At 46.5% G+C, this 18,344-nt stretch overlaps 1 protein-coding gene across 1 annotated transcript in view; it reads left to right on the top strand.

Annotated features, from left to right (window-relative positions):
• Window positions 1–1,219, top strand: part of SLC15A1 (solute carrier family 15 member 1) — a 49,741-nt gene extending 48,522 nt beyond the window's left edge. Inside the window, exon 23 of the mRNA XM_059378325.1 lies at window positions 305–1,219. Within this exon, the coding sequence (XP_059234308.1) occupies window positions 305–496 (192 nt within the window). The 3' untranslated portion in view covers window positions 497–1,219. The remainder of the gene's footprint in view (window positions 1–304) is intronic.
• The last annotated feature ends 17,125 nt before the right edge of the window (window positions 1,220–18,344 follow it).

Raw genomic sequence — 18,344 nt, 5'->3', positions numbered from 1 at the left:
CCATCCTTCTAGAGGCCAGCTCTGTCCCTTAACATGGGTTTTTCAGAAATTTTCTCTCATCCTCCCAGAGTCTTGGTTTCTGCTCTCCTGTGTGGTTCCAAAAAAATGTTATCTTTGTACTTGGGCATTCAAGAAAAGCCGGCCATTCCGGATCTATGGTAGTCACCTACCAATTCTCCATCACAGTTCAATTGCAGAGCACCTCCTACCTAGACATAGCAAGAAAACGTACTCCCAAAGCACACCGTACCATAACCTGTGTTGTTTTTGTTTTTTTCTTGCTCCAACTCCAATTCCTTCCAAGTGGGCTGAATATGTTCTATTCGCGGCGTTGCTCCTGGTGGTCTGCGTGATATTTGCCATCATGGCCCGCTTCTATACTTACGTCAATCCAGCGGAGATTGAAGCCCAGTTTGATAATGAGGATGAGAAAAAGAACGCGGAGAAGATGAATATATATTGCACGACACCTCCTGTCTCACAGACACAGATGTGAATGTCAGGAAGCAAGTGGAGAATGGACTGGGGTCCAGAACACGCCCCTGGTGGCAGGACACTCTGATGGGGAAGACTTTGGAATTGTGAACCAAGAAAGCTTTTTTCCAAGCAGCCAGCAATGAACCTACACCTCAGGAAGAAGTCTTTTTCTTTTAAGAAAAGTCATATTTAAAGCAAACACACACACACATATACACTCTTTTCTACAATGGCGAATCCATACCCTGCCTTTAACTCCTTTTCTACCACATAAATGAAGTTGTTTTGGACTAACTAGTCATTTTCTGAAAGAGTGGCAAAGTTGTATATTGTTTGCATTCTAACTCTCTTTGGAAACACTGTTAAGTGAGGCAGGAGCTGGTGTGAAAAGTGAATTTACATGCTTTAGAATGGCATGTGATAAGCACCAGCTAGTATTAATGGATAACTTTACCTTTTGTTTTTTTGTTTTGTTTTTTCCATGCCCTACCTCTGCTTAACTTTTGTGTGACTCAAAAGACCACTCAGGTAATGGCCAGTAATGATTTTTTGGAGTTTCAAAGATGAAATACATTCCTACTCTTAAGACTAGGAGTCTGTAAGTTTTGGGGGTAGGATAAGAAATCTGTGTCCCGATTCTAAAAGTTGTGTGCACTCAATAAAATGGCATCAGAAGTTGGAAAACAGTATGAACAAAAGCAATGTCCACATATAATAAATTCCAGGAACATGAAATACCAAGGTTTGTTTCTTCCTGGTCCTCTTTTTTCCCTGGGGAAATAGATACCCAAGATTCTCTTCAATTACTTAGTTTTGTATGTGCATATGTATGTCCCACCTTGAAGTGTTTTTCTCAATACAACCATTTTTTCTGCTCAAAAACAATTCCTTTTTAAAAAAAACATTTATTTCTTTTGGGGGGGCGCACGTGGAGTGGCAGAGAGAGAGAATCTCAAGCAGATTCTGTGCTGGGTGCAGAGCCTGATGCAGGGATCAATCCCATGACCCTGAGATCATGATCTGAGCTGAAATTAAGAGTCGGACACTTAACCAACTGAGCCACCAGGGCACCCCTCAAATAAAAATTCTTATAAAATAGTGTAAATTATTCATGCTTGATTCGTCCTATCAGTACTTCTCTCAGGTATCAGACCCAGAGTAGTTCTACTTTGTCCCTCTGACAAAACCAAGAAGCGGTTCTCAAACTTTCGCGCAGCCCAAGAACGGGCTCGAAGCCCAAGATGGACAGCCAAAGGCGGGGCTCGATGGACAGGACAGGCCATCTGTGGGGAAGGGAGACTGAACACCGGAACTTGCTTGTGTGATCCATCCGGAGGAAGGGCCCGTGGTGGACTTCCAAGATGCTTCGTGCAAAAACTCTTCATTGCACTGAGGACGCAGACTGAAGGGGAGGCTCCAAACCCAAAGTGAGAAACACGATGTTAGTCAAACCCTGCTGGAGGCCTTTCCTACCCTTCAGATCAAGCCCTCCTTCCTTCACTGAGGCTTGCAAGATGTTTTTTTTTTTTTTTTTAAATTATTTATTTATTTGACAGAGACACAGCGAGCGAGAGAGAGAGAGAACAAGGGGGAGTGGGAGATGGAAAAGCAGGCTTCTTCCTGAGCAGGGAGCCCGATGCGGGGCTCGATCCCAGGACCCTGGGATCATGACCTGAGCTGAAGGCAGACGTTTAACGACTGAGCTACTTAGGTGCCCCAAGACTTTTTTTTTTTTTTTTTTTTTTAAACTCATGACACATCTCCTTTCTCTCTGCTCACATGGATCAGACTCACAGTGACTTTCTTCTGGAAGGCATCAAGTTCTCATTTCCAGGTCAGGAGAAAAATCGAGTCCTGAGACATGCTCTCTACCAGCTTTGCCCACCCCGGCCGCCTGGCTGAGTTCTCTTCACTTTCAGGCGTAAGGCCTCCTCCCCGGGGAGGCTTCCCATCCCCCAGCCCGGCTGTCCCACTCCCGACGCCCTGGTGGGTCCTCACTGCCCAGCTCTGTCTAGGCTGAAAGCTGAAAGCTTGTGTCTTGGAACTCGGCGGGCCTGGACGTGTTACACGAACACCTAAGCCTTGGGCTGGGAGGGGTGAGATGTTAGATGATGGGGATGAGCCGAAGGGAGTCTGGCCAGCGTGTACCGCTCCCATCACTCTGCCCTCTCGCTGACATATCACGCCTCTGACGGGGCAAACCAGGGCTCCAGTGCGGAGCTCTCGCTGGCCGTGTCTGCTCTTGCCAGTCACTGCAAGAGAACGGATCCTGGCTCCTCTAGAGATACTGTCATCCTACGTGTCCGTGCAGCGGCTGCGTGACACCGGGCGAGTCTTGACCTTTCCGTTGTCATTCCTCCTACAAGGCAAAGCATACCACACACTCTGAGGTTTTAAAAACCCTCTGTTTCAGAGTGGCTGGCACGCAGTAAGCTCCCAAATAATTTGAATGAACTCCCCGCTCTGCTCTGATAGTAACACTGTGGTATGCTTTGCCTCTGAGTGGAAATGATGCCTACGTGATCTGCGCTGCAGTTATTTCCATTCCACAGAGGGGAACACAGCCGCAGAGTAGCCAAGTAAGCCGCTGAAGGTCACGTCCACAGTCTGGTTGCAGAGCCCAGGCGGCCGGCCACACCACAGACCTGGCGATTTCAAGGACAGCGTGGATTAACTCAGTGTGAGCCTTACAACAATCCGAAAGAAGGCCTTATTTCTCCCATTTCCGAGATAAGAAAAGTGAGGAACAACCAGCTGAAGTTACTTGGCCCGGGCCATCTCCCCGGCAGAGGGCCAAGCCAGGGTTTGAACGCAAGCCAATGGGAGCGGAAAGGCCTGCCTCCGAAGCCCCTGGGCTATTCTGTGTCCTTCCGCAGAGCAAAATGCAAACACGTGATGGGGCACCGGCTGAAGGGGGTCCCAGAAAGCTTCCGAGAGGCGGCCGTTCCCTCGAAGCCCAAGATGGACAGCCCAGGGCGGGGCTCGATGGACAGGACGGGCCGTCTGTGGGGAGGGGAGACTGAAACAGAAAAGATGAAACAGTTTACCATCGTAGGAAGGAGGCCTCCTGGAAGGCCTGTGTGATGTTCTGGAAACACAGGAAGCTGCTCCCAGGGGTCTGAGCATCATGCCAGTGGGAGGCCCAGCCGTGGCTCCTGGGGGTGGGCTTAGCTCTGAAGACCGCCTGCTGCGGGGCAGTGGCCTGTGGGGAGGGGGCAGGCCTGAGTCACCAAAGGAGTAGTGGCCGGCGACAGCGCAGGAGAGAAAAGGAGACGGGAGTCACAGCAGGCAGAAGACAGCAAAGAATGTGCAAACTGTCCTGAGTATTTTTTTTTTTAGTTGCGATAAAGTACACAGAACAGGAAAGCAATGGAGGTGACTGTTCGGTTTGGTGGCTTTTGCTGGGGGTCAGCTGAGAGAAGTGCCTAAGGGCCAGCTGCCTTGAGCCCCACCTTACCTGGCCTTTGTTCTCCTAGTCTGACGCGGCTTCCACTATGAACCCTGTCACACCGAGACCCCTGTGATTTGGTCCAGGTAACTAAAGGCTTGTAAACTTCCCAAGTTTATCTATTTATCTATTTTGTAACCACCAGTATTCTAAAGCACATTTAGCACAGAGCAGGTGCTTACTAAGTAGTTGTAGAAGGGATAAAATAATAATTGCTAGCTAGCATTTATAGAGCACCTACTGCGTACCTTGCACTGGATGAAGCCCGGGCATTTTCCATATCCAGTCTCACCCATCATGAGGATACTCCCAGGGCTGGCCCTGGAACTCCCTTAAACCCAGACCAACAGGGACAGTGGGTCCCTGAATTCATCAGCATGGGCTGCCATGGCCAATACCACAGGCCTGGGGGCTTAGACAACAGAAAATAATTTTCTCACGGTTCTGGAGGCTGGAAGTCCAAGATCAAGGTGCCGTCAGGGTCAGCTTCTAGTGAGGCCACTCTTCCTGCCTTATGACAGCTGCCTTTTTGTTTTTGTTTTTTAAGATTTTACTTATTTATTTGGGAGAGTGCTAGCGAGCAAACACAAGATGGGGGTGGGGAAGGAAGGGGCGGAGGGAGAGGGAGAAGCAGGCTCCCCACTGAGCAGGGAGCCCGACTTGGGGCTCGATCCCAGGACCCGGAGATCATGATCTTTGGATCTGTCTAAAGGCAGACGCTTCACTGACTGAGCCACCCAGATGCCCTGATAGCTGCCTTTTTGCTGTGTGGAGAGAGAGAAAAACAGAGAGGGTGGTCGGGAGAGGAGGGAGGGGGGGAGGGAGAGCAGAGAGAGAAATCTCCCGCTTCCTCTTCTTAGAACACTACTTCCTCCCAGAAGCTCTCCCTGGTTCCTGGTTCCGGGGACGCCAGCTGTAGGTCCTTAATGCTCATTGGACACACCTGGGTGTGACTCTGAGTAGCCGAGCGGAAAGTGTTAAGAATTCCTTCCAGGTTTGTAAACTGAACCAAGGGCCCCAGTAACTCTAATGACTTAGCCAAGGTTAGTTCAAGTCCTGCCGGAGCTCATTCTGACCGGTGACCCAAATCCCAGCTGAACAGCAGTCGTCTGGGCCCCAGAGTCCAGCTGAGGAAGGGGTTCTCGGCCTCTTTTGCGGGTGACAGCAAGGCTGGGGAAAGCTCTCCAACCGAGTTCCGCGACAGGTGGCCCGAAGCTCCCTTCTCTCTCTCTCTCCCGGGGAGAAGGGCGGAGAGCAGTTCAGGGAGACCTGCAGGGAAGCACTTTCTGGGCTCAGCACTCAGGACCCGACGGTCCCCAGGCACAAAGGCTGGCTGCCCGGGACCAGTCCTCTGACTCCCACGAGGCTCGAAGACGTGCCTGGCTGTGCTCCAGGGGCTCGGAGAGGGCAGCCCGCCGCACCCAGCCCCGGTTCCTTTCACCCCCACGGAGCCGCCAAGTCTCGCTAGAGCGAACCAGAGCTGACATCCCGCCAAAACTCCATCGGCCGCCGTGAACTGGCAGGGGTTAGCGGGATGAGGGAACCCGGGGCTGGAGTGGGGCTGGGTCCCCGCAGGCGGACCTCAGAGCCCCAGGCCCGGGCCCTCTCTCCACTGCCTTTGATCAGGTTGGAGTCAGAGGCCCCCGACGCGTGGGCTTCTCTCTAGAAAGCCCACAGACCCTCCGACACCACAGGGCGGAGGCAGGTGGAGGAGAATTGCTTTTTATTTTTCTGGGGGCTCTGGGAGGATTGGGAATGGGGAGTTCTTATTTATTTATTTGTCAGAGACATTTATTTGTGTGTGAGCACAAGCGGGGGCGGGCAGCAGGCAGAGGGAGAAGCAGGCTCCCGGCTGAGCAAGGAGCCTGATGCAGGACTCGATCCCAGGACCCCGAGATCATGACCTGAGGCCAAAGCAGACACATAACCCACGGAGCCTGGCACCCCGGTACGGGGAGCGCTTGTTCAGCAAGGCGAGCGCTCTTCACGCCACTAAACCCTACACTTAAGAATGGCCACAGGGCAGCTGGCCCTTAGGCACTTCTCTCAGCTGACCCCCAGCAAAAGCCACCAAACCGAACAGTCACCTCCATTGCTTCCTGTTTCTAAAAAAATGGGAGCCTAGGAAGATTGGTAGCATCAGGGCCTGGTCAGATGTGCACAGTGTTTTGCCAAATGGCTCTGGCCAAACCTGGCCAACCCCAGCTGCCTGGAACTTTCCTTTTGACAGAGCCCGGGTATGACGCACGGTTTGTCTGGAAGTGTCGCCACTTGGACACAAGGTGGCGGACGAGAACACGCTTGGCAATATGTAGCAGCAACAAAAGGCTTTTGTAAATGTCAGAAAGGCTTATCATACATTTTTCATGCATACACATCAGAAGGCCTCATACATACCGAGTGTCTGTTTCTAGAAGCTTCTTTCTTGGGACTGGCGCTAGTGGACTTCCATTCTGTCTGGGACTCAGGTACAAATCCCAGTTGGGGTCGCTGTTCCTCAGGATGGCATCAGGCAGTATAAGGAAGCAACTGGGCTTTTTTGAGCTGGGAAGCAAACTCAGAGCACTTCCTTCATGCCCGAGTTTGCATGATTTTATGTATATCCTCGTCCACTCACCGATTCATTCAACAAATATTTATTAAGCTTCTGCTGTTTCCCAGGCATTAATGTCATCCGGAAGAGTAAATACAAAACATAACAGCGGATGTTGATAAAGTGCTATGAAGTCAGGGGACAGAGACTGGGGAAGGCTGGTATTTTAAATGGAGTGGCCAAGGAGGACCTCTCTGAGGAGGTGCCATTGGAGCAGAGACCTGAATGGAATGAGGAAGCCAGATAGTCAAATGTCCAGGGAAAGAACATTCCAGAAGGGGCCCCAAAAGGGCGTATGTCCTGAGATGGTAATATGGTTGGTGTGTTTGAGCACAGCAAAGAGGCGCCTGTGTCTGGAGTGCAGTGAGCAAGGGCGGAGGGAGGGGTGACCCAGATTGATCGTGTGGGCCTTGTGGGCCACACTGGGGACTTGGATGCCCGTAGGAAACTCTCAGAACATTGGTTTCTCAACATTGGCTGCATTTTAGAATCACCGGAGAGTTAAACCATTCTTTAATACCAGTGCCTGGGCCTCACTCTAAACCACTAGAATCAGAACTCCGGGGTTACAGGCTGAGAACCCATTTTTTTTTCCTGGATGTTTCCGGGGACTCTATTAAGCAACTAAGGTTAAAAATCACAAGTGTTTGATACTGTGTAAAAGCACAATAGAAACCATGAAAACAGGCCAACACTATGATTAATGATAATATGTGCCTTTCTGGAAAAACAACTTTAGATCTAGCAAATGTGTGGGAATGTAGTATGGGTCATTAAAGACAACTACTTAAACTATGGACTTTAGGTTGGAACTCCCGCCTCCCATCAACCCGAAGGAATCCTTCTTGGGGAAAATGCAATTTCTAAAGCATCATGGGTCACTAGAAGCTGCAATGCGGGCGTCGTAAACCTGGTGATAGAGCTAAAACATGGTCCTGTCTCTGTTCTGTAGACTTTCCAGGTTTGTTATGTGTGTTGGCTTTCCTCTGTGGGGGAGATGTGTGTTGGGGGTTCCCTAAGAAGCCCGCTCAGTGGTGCTGGGAACCCCTGGTGCAGACGGTTCTCATTTGTACATCATTTTCTCCAGCAAGGTATGCCAGCCTAGGTCACTGTGCCTTTTCTTCCACATATCACAGAGTGACTGTGAATATTATATACAGATGCCCTGCCTGGGCCTTATTTTGTCACACAATAAAGGTGTGATGTGATTCCCTTCACGCCTGAGTTAGGCTCCCCGTCTTTGCCCTACAAAGATTCCCATCTGGTTAAAATACTGCCTCCATTTGCTGGAACTCCCTACAGGCATTTTCCTGCACCCCCCATGCCCATGGTCTTGGCCGTTCCCCCTTTCTGATCTTCTCCTGTCACAGGGCCAACAACATCGGCCCAGGCCCATGAAGCCTTACAGGTAGACAGTGTTGACGTGTCCGATCTTCAGGCTGAAGGTTGAAATCCATGTGGATAGAAACCAAGTCTCAGTTGGGTGTGGCATCTATCAGAGACTAAAGTGCATAGGAAGGCTTTTGACTGGTCTCTGAAATTTCTGTCTCCTTGCAGTTAAATCAACAAACCACAAAGAAGGGCGGACCCTACAGCAATATGGTTTGGGCAGCAGAAATAGGAAAGAGCACCTAGTGCGGTGTGACGAGCAGTCAGTTAACCGACAGTCTGGCAAGACTGTGCAGAGGCCCGGACCCTATGGCCTCAGCGCTCCTTTTACAAGATGGCGGCAAAGGCAGCCGGTCGGCTTCTGGAGCTCTGTGCGCATGTCATCTCTCTACTGCCCACCTCAATCAAAATGGCTGTCCAAACTCAACCCACCACCCTGAATACTCTGTACGAATATAGCACATTCTGAAAAATTAGTTTTTTATCCTTTATTGATTCAGTAGTAGCAAAGTCTAAAAAGGCAAAGATCTCCACAAGACTTGTCTTAAAAAACAGCAATCCTAAAAACAAACAAACAAACAAACAAAAAAACAGCAATCCTTGGGTTTTCGTGTCCCACCGGGTTCCCACTCCCTAGGGCAACCACCTTGAGCTCTTGCAACTAATTGTTTACCTCCAAATAGCCTGCTTATTAGCTTTCCATATTAACTTCCTACTGGAGAGAAGGCGTATTTGTCCTTGACCCACACCCTGTTGTTCACACAAGGGCTACAAATGCACACTTGCCCGAGGCGAGGACAGGGTCCCCATCTTTGTCTCAGCACAGCCACGTGCTGATTTTAGTTCGATCACTATTCATTGGTCCATTGTTGTGCTTGCTTCGACGTGATCTTCACATAAGCCACACCGTGCGCTGGGATTAGTTTTCCCCTCCCTGCTTTCCTTGGCCTGTTGGCCCTGGAGTTAATCATTCCTCTCCGAGCTTGCTTATTTTTCTACAGATCTTCACAAACTCAAACTCCAGATCTTCCTCGGCTTCGTGAATCTCCTCTCAGTGTGATTAAATGCACAACATGTCCTAGCAATTTCTTCATCACCTTCAAGAGGTTTCTTCTGGAACCTACTGAGAGATTTGTTAAAGAGAGAAATCCTGGGTCCAGGGTGGAGTCACTTGTCCCCAGGACAGCAAACTGAGACTTAAAGGCAGGTTCAACCTCTGCAGGAGTAGAATTTTAAGCCAGTGAATCTGGAATTTTCTGGTTAGCATCTATGAGGTGGTCTTGCTTGGGCCCTCTCTATCCCCCTAAGGAAGAGGAGGTCTTCTTCACCTGCATGATAAGAAAGACCCCCAGCTCCTCCCACAAAGGAAGTCCACAATCCTTTTGCTTCTTGAGCTAATAACTTCTTGCCGCCCTCCCCTTCCTATTAAATGCTTCCATTTTCTATGCCCCCCCTTGGGACACCCCACCCCTCCTTGCCAGATGGGATGCTGCCTGATTCCAAATCACTTAAAGCAATTAGATGTTTAACTTTACTTAGTTGGATTTTTGTTTTGTTGTGTTTTTTTGTTTTAACAGATTCCAATCTAGAGGCAAAAAAGATCCTTATAAAACAATCTTCAAATCCCCATCATTTCTTGACCTTGGGACCTCCCCTAGTATGTATTTTATGCCCTCTTCTCCCTTAGTTATTCCTGGTTTTAGTCAGGCACTTTTCTGTGGTTGATTCCTGAGAAGTGGACATGGGGGGTAAATTTTTCTAGGATTTTCCATGTCTGACGGGTTTTCATTCTAGTCTCCCATTGGCTTCACATTCAGCTGTATGTAGAGTTCTAGTTGGAGGCCATTTTCCCCAGGAATTCCGAGACCATCCCCACGGTCTCTGAGCTTTTCAGTGTCACTATTGAAAAGCCCAAACCATTCTGATTATTGATCTTTGCTAGGAAAATGTTTTCTCTAAAGGCTTGTAGGATCATCTCTTGGCTTCTGGGAATTTGAAATTTCATGGTGATGTAGGTTAGCATGAGTCCATTTTTAAAAGAATTTAATTCCAGCTAGTTAACATACAGTGTTATATTAGTTTGGGGTGTACAATACAGAGATTCAACACTTCCATACATCACCCAGAGCTCCTCTAAACAAATATATTCCTTAATCCCCATCATCCGTTTCACCCATCAGCCCAGGCATGGGTCTATTTTTATCTGTTGTTCCCCTGGGTGGCTCAGTCCGTTAAGCATCTGCCTTTGGCTCAGGTCATGATCTCAGGGTCCTGGGATCGAGACCAGGGTCAGGCTCCCTGCTAGGTGGGGAGTCTGCTTCTCCCTTATCGTCTCCCTCTGCTTCTGCCCCTCCTTCCCCCCACCCCACCCCTGCTGGTGCTCCCTCTATCAAGTAAATAAAATCTTCTTAAAAAAATTTTTTTTAAGGGCGCCTGTGTGGCTCAATGGGCTAAAGCCTCTGCCTTCAGCTCAGTTCATGATCCCAGGGTCCTGGGATCGAGTCCCGCATCAGGCTCTCTGCTCAGTGGGGAGCCTGCTTCTCCATCTCTCTCTGTCTGCCTCTCTGCCTACTTGTGATCTCTATCTGTCAAATAAATAAATAAAATATTTTTTTAAAAATTTTAATTAAAAAATAAAAATTAAAAAATCATCTTCCCTCCATTTCTTTTGCTCTCTAGACTCCTATTATTTAGTTATTCCTCCCCCTTGACCAGATTTGAATTGTTTTATTCCTTTTTCCCTTCCTTTTTTCATTTGTTTGATTTTTTGAGAAATCCTCAATTTATTTTCCAAACTCGCTAACGTATTTTCTTAAATTTCTGCCATCATATCTTTATTTTTATTTTTATTTTTCTGCCATCCTATCTTCAATCCAAAGAGTCTTTCTAATTACCTGAGTCCTTATTTAGTCACATCCAGCTTCTTTCTCGGGCTCCCCGCTCTTCTGACTTCTAGACCATCGCTGCGGGTATTTTGAGGTCTTCGTCCCCTGTGTTGTCTCTATTCCCTCTAAGCTGTTTTTAGCTGAATCGTTTGCTTCTTAGTCTGTTTCTCAAATGGCACATTTCCTCAAATATCTTGGGATTCTTGGCTGTCTACTCAGATTTCAGAGGAGGGGTCTACAGAGCTGGTTGGAGGCTCCGTGCACGAGACCGTGGTCCACAGATAGGGAAATCTGGGTGAACCATTTTAGTGCAGAAACCCAGAAGGTGGCATTTTTAGATCTTCCCTTTAGCAGATCCAGACCAGAGCATGGAAGAATGAGGAGGAAGGGAGAGCTCACAGCCAGCGTGGAAATCTTCCTTTATGCCTACCTGTTGCTCTGTCAACCTGCACCTTACCCCCAACTGTGTCAGCTGTCTCCGGAGCCTGCGACCCTTGGTTTTACCCTCTCCAGAGAGGAGGCCACCACTGAGATGGTGGGGTGGAAGAACCCAGCTGTGCAGTTGGGGAGGACTTAATGATGGAATTCCCACCTCCTGCCCCACATTCACACCTACATCCTAACCTCCTGGTGCTGCTGATTTCTGAGGTGTGTGTGTGAGTGTGTAAATATGTGTAAATGTATGCATGCAATTCGAGTTGCTCTGTCGCTTCCCTACTACTACTGGCTTGGGATCCAGCTTTTTGAAGTCGGCTAAGTTACCATTCATCTATCTGCTGTTCAGCTTCCAAAATTGTCAATATTGTCTTCTCTCCAATTCTTGTGAGTGTCTACATTTTAAAAATATATATTTCACCATCTTTACTGTCATTTAGTGAGTTTAAGGAGGGAATAGATGTAAATATTTGTATTCAGTCCTCCTCTCCATCCAGAAGTCCTAATTGCAGCCTTCTTTTTAATGAATATGCTTTCTATCTCTATTCTTTCCAACAGTCTGGTCACAGTGCTTGGAAAAGCTGCCCACTCCCCAAGGTGTGGTTCCCTGACCTGTTTTCCCCAAACCCACGGTTGTCTGCCAGACCCTTGTAGGTCAGCTTGCCTTGTGAGCTCCTTCTGCCACATCCAGCCACGAGCCTGTTGGCGCGTCCACTCAGGACAGACCTAATGGGGCTGAGACCCCAGGGATCTGGGAAGAGTAGAAGTGTCTCCTGGTGACATCCTGACACTGAGAACCAGACAACCTCAAGTTCTGATCTGGCCATCTTGCATCCAAGAAAGTGGTTTTCTTATTTGTTTTGTGTTTAATCATTTTTCATCTGCTTAGTTGGTTAGAAATAAAAAACAAAACAAAAGGAAATAAAATCCGGGTGGTACACTTGCCTTTGGCTGCAAGTCACAGAAACCCCAGCCTAAATTAACTTCGATAACGAAGACTTGGTTGGGCTTCCGTGATTGGAAGTCTGATGCGGGCCAGCCCTCAGAGCTCATTGACCCAGCTGTTTTGTGATGTCATCTGTGACCAAATCTCTTCATTTTCTTTCAGTTTCCCATCCACATTATTCTTGTCTCGTTCTGAAACCACTTCCTCCTACCATTATAGGAAGGCAATACCCATAGCTGACCTTCCTTTGTCATGGTCGATGTGAGTGTGTGCTCTTGAGAGAGAGCTAAAGGGACGGAGGGAGAGAGGGTCAAACGAAGGAGACTTTACCCCCAAATTCCTTTCCTTCATGATTGTGTGGACACATGTCACATGTTAACAGAGAACACCATGCAGAGCTGACAGTGGTCTGGGAGGTGAGGAAGTCAGTCAGAAGACCAGAACAGGACAAAGAAAATGCATGCCTTCAAACAGGAGTGATGGCTGGGGCCCCCAGCTGGCTCAGTCAGTAGAGCATGCAACTCTTGATCTTGGGGTTGTGAGTTCAAGCCCCACTGTGGGTATAGAGATTACTTAAAAAAAAAAAGACATCTTGGGATGCCTGGGTGGCTCAGTTGGTTAAGCATCTGACTCTTGGTCTCAGCTCAAGTCTTGATCTCAAGGTCAGGAGTTCAAGCCCCATGTAGGGTTCCACTTGAAAAATAAAAAATAAAATCTTTAAAAAAAAAAAATTGGGTGGGTGGCAATGGGACCAGGACAGAAAGAAGAGTTTTGGGGGGTAATTGGAAAATCCAGTAGGAGAGCAACTTGAAGAAAGTAAGCCCAGAAGAAGGCCTAGTGGAGGAGACCAGGGGGCATGGGATGCTGGAGGGAAAGAAAAGCCCCCTTGGGGCACCATATCATTTGGGCCCTATTGTGGGTTGAGCTGTACCCTCCAAAAACATATGTTGAAATCCTCACCCCTTATTCTTGTCGATGGGACCTTATTTAGAAATAGAGTCTTTGCAGATGTCATTAAATTAACATGAAGTCACACCGGAGTGGGGTGGGTCCTTGATCCAATATGGCTGGTGTCCTTAGAAGAAGAGACAGACACACAGGAGAGGTGCCAGCCCTGTGAAGAGGGAGCAGAGATCAGAACAACGCACCTGTAAGCCAAGCGCCACTGGCAACACCAGACGCTGAGAGAAAGGCCTGGAGGGTTCACCCTAGAGCTTCTAGAAAGCTTGTCCTGTTGGCAGCCAGCACCTTGATTCTAGAGTCCCAACCTCCAGATTGTAAGAGAACAAATTTCTGTTGTTTTAAGCCGTTCTGTCATGGGTATTTGTCACAGTGGCCCCAGGAGCCTAGCACAGGCTCTGAGCAGAAGACATGGCACACTCCAAGAGGGGAAATGAGAAGGGTCTTTAGGAACATGGCGGGTATGGGTAAAGCTTCTGGAACCAACATAGCAAGAGTAAGCACCAGGGTCTCGTAAAGACTCACCAGGGCCAGACTTCAGGGGCCAAAGGAGGGAGCCATTGCTGAGAGCCAGAAAGAGCTCCTCAGCTGTATGGAATGCAGCCAACCAAGCTAATCTGGAAGGGGGGATTCTGGACTTCCTTCTCCTCTTGCCTTTCCTTGGCTGAATCCAGCCAGAAGCCAGAACAAGGGAGACGTTGACTCTGTTCCTATAGACCAGCGTCCCGGGAAAGAGCAGAGAGGCATGGGTGGAGACCAGACCTGGCAGGGCCTATGGAAAATATCCCTGGGGGAAAAAAACAAAACAAAACAGGAAATGTGGTTTCAGTTAGAATGTTCTTAGAGAACCAGTCCACACACTTAAAGCTTTTTTTAAAGGTAAGGAGGTATCTAAGAAACAGAGCCAGTGAGCGTGACAATAAGGGATGTTAGCCATATTTCCGTGTATCTATTTATGCAGAATTCATCAGAACACAACAGGTCTGGTTCTCTAAACTACCAAAAGACGGGGCGGGGGGGCGGATACTGAGGCAAAGAAAAGACTGAAACCAGAGCTCACATCAGCACTGACTTTGATGTTAGTGCCTTTCTCCAGCTTGTCTCTGTAAATTCTCATGAGCCATATTTCTTCCAGAGAAATGTGCTCATCGGGTTTTCTCGTCCCGGCTAACCAGCTGACGGTAACGTGCTTCTTGGTCTCTCCAGCTGGAATGGGGCTTAAGGAACCATTAGAATGGGGTGCGGGTGTTTTGGCACTGGGAGACCATGCCTCAACCCTCAGCTGGCCTTGCCCGGGTTTTGTTCCTGTCCCTGGAAAAGGGTATTACACCACCAGGAGCTTGTTCTTAATAACTCAGGACTCCATTCATTTCAGATTTAGGCCAGCATGCTAGGGTGGAAATCATTCAGGCACTTTATTATGGCACAAAAGGCAAGACTTTTAATATCTAAATGAATTAATGAGAATCAAAAAAATATACCTTCAAATAACGAAATTGCAGTTAAAAACGGGATTATTGTGCCTCCTATCAGTTTAAGTCTATGACCCAAACATTTCCAAGGACAGAGGACTCAGAATTATCATAATGATTCTGATACAGAACAAAACCATCCATTACCATCTCTTCCTGAATGAGCAGGGCTTTCATCCTCATTAAATTGTAAAAATGATGAAGTAATGGCCTCCATGAGAAATGTAAAATGTTTTCAATTAAAAGATACATTTAGGGAGAGGATTTTATTTATAGATGATCATTAGCATTTAGTCAAATTAATGTATCCATGCCAGCTAATAAATCATATCTCCATATTATAAGAATTATCTTGAGCTTCCGTACCATACAGATTTGCACATACGAAAATGGTTGGAACTGGGATTTTTCTGACCACATGAGATGAAAGATCACTCCTGCAAAAAAGAAATAATTATAATAACAATCACTACCATGTACCGAGTTCTTTCCATGCTTGACCCACATGTATGAATTCTTTTAACCTTCAGGAAAGCCCTATGGGGTGTGTTCTATTTTAATGACAGACCGTGTTTTGGCCATTATGCTTTTCATCCTAAGGTTTAAAAGGGGTTTTGTTTTTTTCATTTATTTAAAGCAAAGTCCAAGATTTGATTTTTAGGAACACCCGTAGTTCAAGGGTGAATTGATGACCTGGATTACAAGATTGCCCATGAGACCACAGAAAAGGGAAACCCTCCCCAATGAAGCTGTGGACTCTTGAAATTGATTTGTGAAATTAACATGCTCCACATAAAATATAATTTTTGTTTGATTGATTGACTTTGAGAACTAGATTAATTCTAGAGGTTACCAGGACAAATAAGCATGCAAGAGTACCAGGAAAACTCTAACCAAGAGGAGCATTGAGGAAGGACTCCCTTACATAGTGATGTCAACAACTGAGTCAGAGATTTTACTCTACCTGTAAAGTAACAAGTTAGCCTCCCACTGTTTCATGATATGGTAGAAGACACCAGACTCCTGGCTAAAGCAGAGTGTCAGTATTATCAGTGTTTTCCTGACTGGGTTCCTAAGCTCTAATTCCCATAGGTGACACAAAGAGGACCATGTGGGTTGCATGACAGGGGAGAAACTCTAAACTTAGGGAGCCCAGATCTTTTATGATCGACGGAAGCATGCCTGCCATTTTCTTCCAGGGGACATGATCTCTATCTTCCACAGCTGTTTGTTAGGCACATATCCTTAAAAGATAGCTCAGAACAAAGGCAACTTCAGCTCAAAAGAGGTGCAAAAATGCAAGAAACGCAGAGACAATTAGCACAACATATTATACAAGCTTTATAATTAAAGCAGAGATTATGGGCCGTGAAAAGACAAATAAGCAAATGGAATAGAATATAAACATCAAAATGGACCCAAGTTATATGGGAATTTAAAATTTGATAAAGGTGTCATAGCAAATCATTGGAAGAAAATATGGATTTTAACAAACAATGATAAGAAAATAAGGTCATTATCTGGGAAAAAATTTAAGTTGGCTCCATATGTCACAATTACTCAGAATAAGTTCCAGATGAAGTGAAGATTTAAATACTTAAAAAATGAAACTATGTGGCATTGATGGGGGACCGTTGCATCAAAATAATTATACCCCCTACTTCTGGGAAAAAGTGGAAGAACTTAGCTTTATCTGTGATATTCTGGGTTGTTTTAAAGGGCTAATAAATGTAGAAGGAATTACAGAACATTGCCTTTCGAATCATCATTGTAATGATCGATTAAAGCTAAAATTATCACTGGATGCTCAAACCATTGGATAAAAGTTTGAAGAGTGTGATGATTAATTGTGTGTGTCAACTTGGCTAGGCTAGTCTAAATGACACCATGAAGGTATCTAACATTCAAATCAGTAGACTCTGAGTAAAGCAGATTGTCCTCCAGAATGTGGGTGAGCCTCATCTAGCCAGTTGAAGGCCATAAGAGAAAAAGTCTGAAGTTCTCTGAGGAAGTGGCAATTCTATCTCTAGCCTGCCAGCCTACCAGCCTGCCCTGCAGACTTTGGACTTGACGGCCTCCATGATTGCATGAGGCAACTTCTTAAAATCAATCTTTCCTCCCTCTTTCTTTCTCTCCATACATATAGGTTCTGTTGTATTGGTTTTATTTCTCCAGAGAACCCTGACAAATACAGTGGGTTATAGGCTATTTACATATCTCAAATAGACTCCCACAATTAACTTGTTAAAAGCAAAGGGAAAAAGGGGACCTTTGTGGAGCTAACTGGAGGGTAATACCTTATCTGAGTGATCTCAATAACGGGCTGAGCCAACATCACGTGCCCTCTGATGTGATGCACTGAAAATGAGCCGACATTATTAATGTAGGAACCCTGCCAAAAATGAGCCAGCTGATTCTAATCGAGAGGAGAGCTTATTGTGAGCATGAGGAAACAGTCAAATCTAAAATGGATGAATGGAGGAGCATCACACAAAGCAACTGACCCGTACTCTTCAAAACGAAATGTCAATGTCATGGAAAACCGAAAAGAAGAAGAAGGAAAAAAAGAAGGAGAAGCCTGAGGAACTGGTCTTGAACAAAGAAAAGAAAGACATAACAACTAAATATGAAATACGATCATGAATTAGATCGAGAGCCAGAAAAAAAATGCTTATAAAGGATATTACTGGGCAAATAGTTAGACAAGAGAATTGAATTATTATGAAATCCCCTGACTTGGACTAAGAGTACCATAGTTAGGTAAGAGAATGTCTTTGCACTTACGAGATCCTGTGAGTGAGAGAAAGGGAGGAAGGAGGGGGAGGGAGAGACAGAGAGGAGGGAATGAGAGGAAAAAGCAATGCATCAAAATGACTAAGATCAGTGAACTCAGGGGAAGGGTATATGGAGTTGATTGCACTTATTTGTGGTCTTCTAACTTTTCTGAGGTCTGAGGTTTTTTCAGAATAAAAAGTTTAAAAAAGAATACATAAGCATTGGAAATTTCTTTTTAAGATTTTATTTATTTATTTGAGAGAGAGAGAGAAAGAGTGGTGGGTGGGGCAGAGGGAGAGAGAGACTCTCAAGCAGACTCCCAGCTGAGCACGGAGCCCAATGTGGGGCTCGATCTCATGACCCTAAGATCGTGACCCGAGCTGAAATCAAGAGTAGGATACTCAGTCTTCTGAGCCACCCAGGTGCCCCAAGCACGGGCAATGTTTAAACCAAATAGTGACAAGTATGCTTTGGAAAGACAGACATGGAAGAATTTCCAATTCATGTGATTCTATGGCACATTTTTTTGGACTACTCCCCTGTTTTAGACGTAGAATCACGGTGAAGTAAGATACCACAGCAGTAAGCTATCCACTTGCCCTCTCCCATGATCTGGTATGATTCTTCCTGCGGTCCTTACTCCCCGTTAACTTGTAAAATGAGTATCATGTCAAGGCCAGGTATTAGGTGGCTCAGTACAAGAGCTATTTTTTTTTAAATGTCTGTACCTCTGATGTGTTTTTCTTCCTTTACCTATTCATTCCAAAAACTTCTTAAATTCCAGTTTATTGTGTCTGAAAGCTCCGATCGAGCACATTTCTCTACTTAATAGTGCGGCAGCTGTATCCCTGATATGGGGTCTCGGCTGACGCAGGTCAGGAGCAGAACCAGACCATGGGAGCAGGTGTTACTCAGCTCAGGAAGGGGCGCACAGTGGGGTCACGGGTAGACTGTGAGGCGTGGA

Source organism: Mustela nigripes, chromosome 15 (assembly GCF_022355385.1).
Source record: "Mustela nigripes isolate SB6536 chromosome 15, MUSNIG.SB6536, whole genome shotgun sequence".
NCBI classification, from domain to species: domain Eukaryota; kingdom Metazoa; phylum Chordata; class Mammalia; order Carnivora; family Mustelidae; genus Mustela; species Mustela nigripes.
Note: the sequence above shows the minus strand (reverse complement) of the source record. Positions and strands in the feature narration are given on the sequence as shown.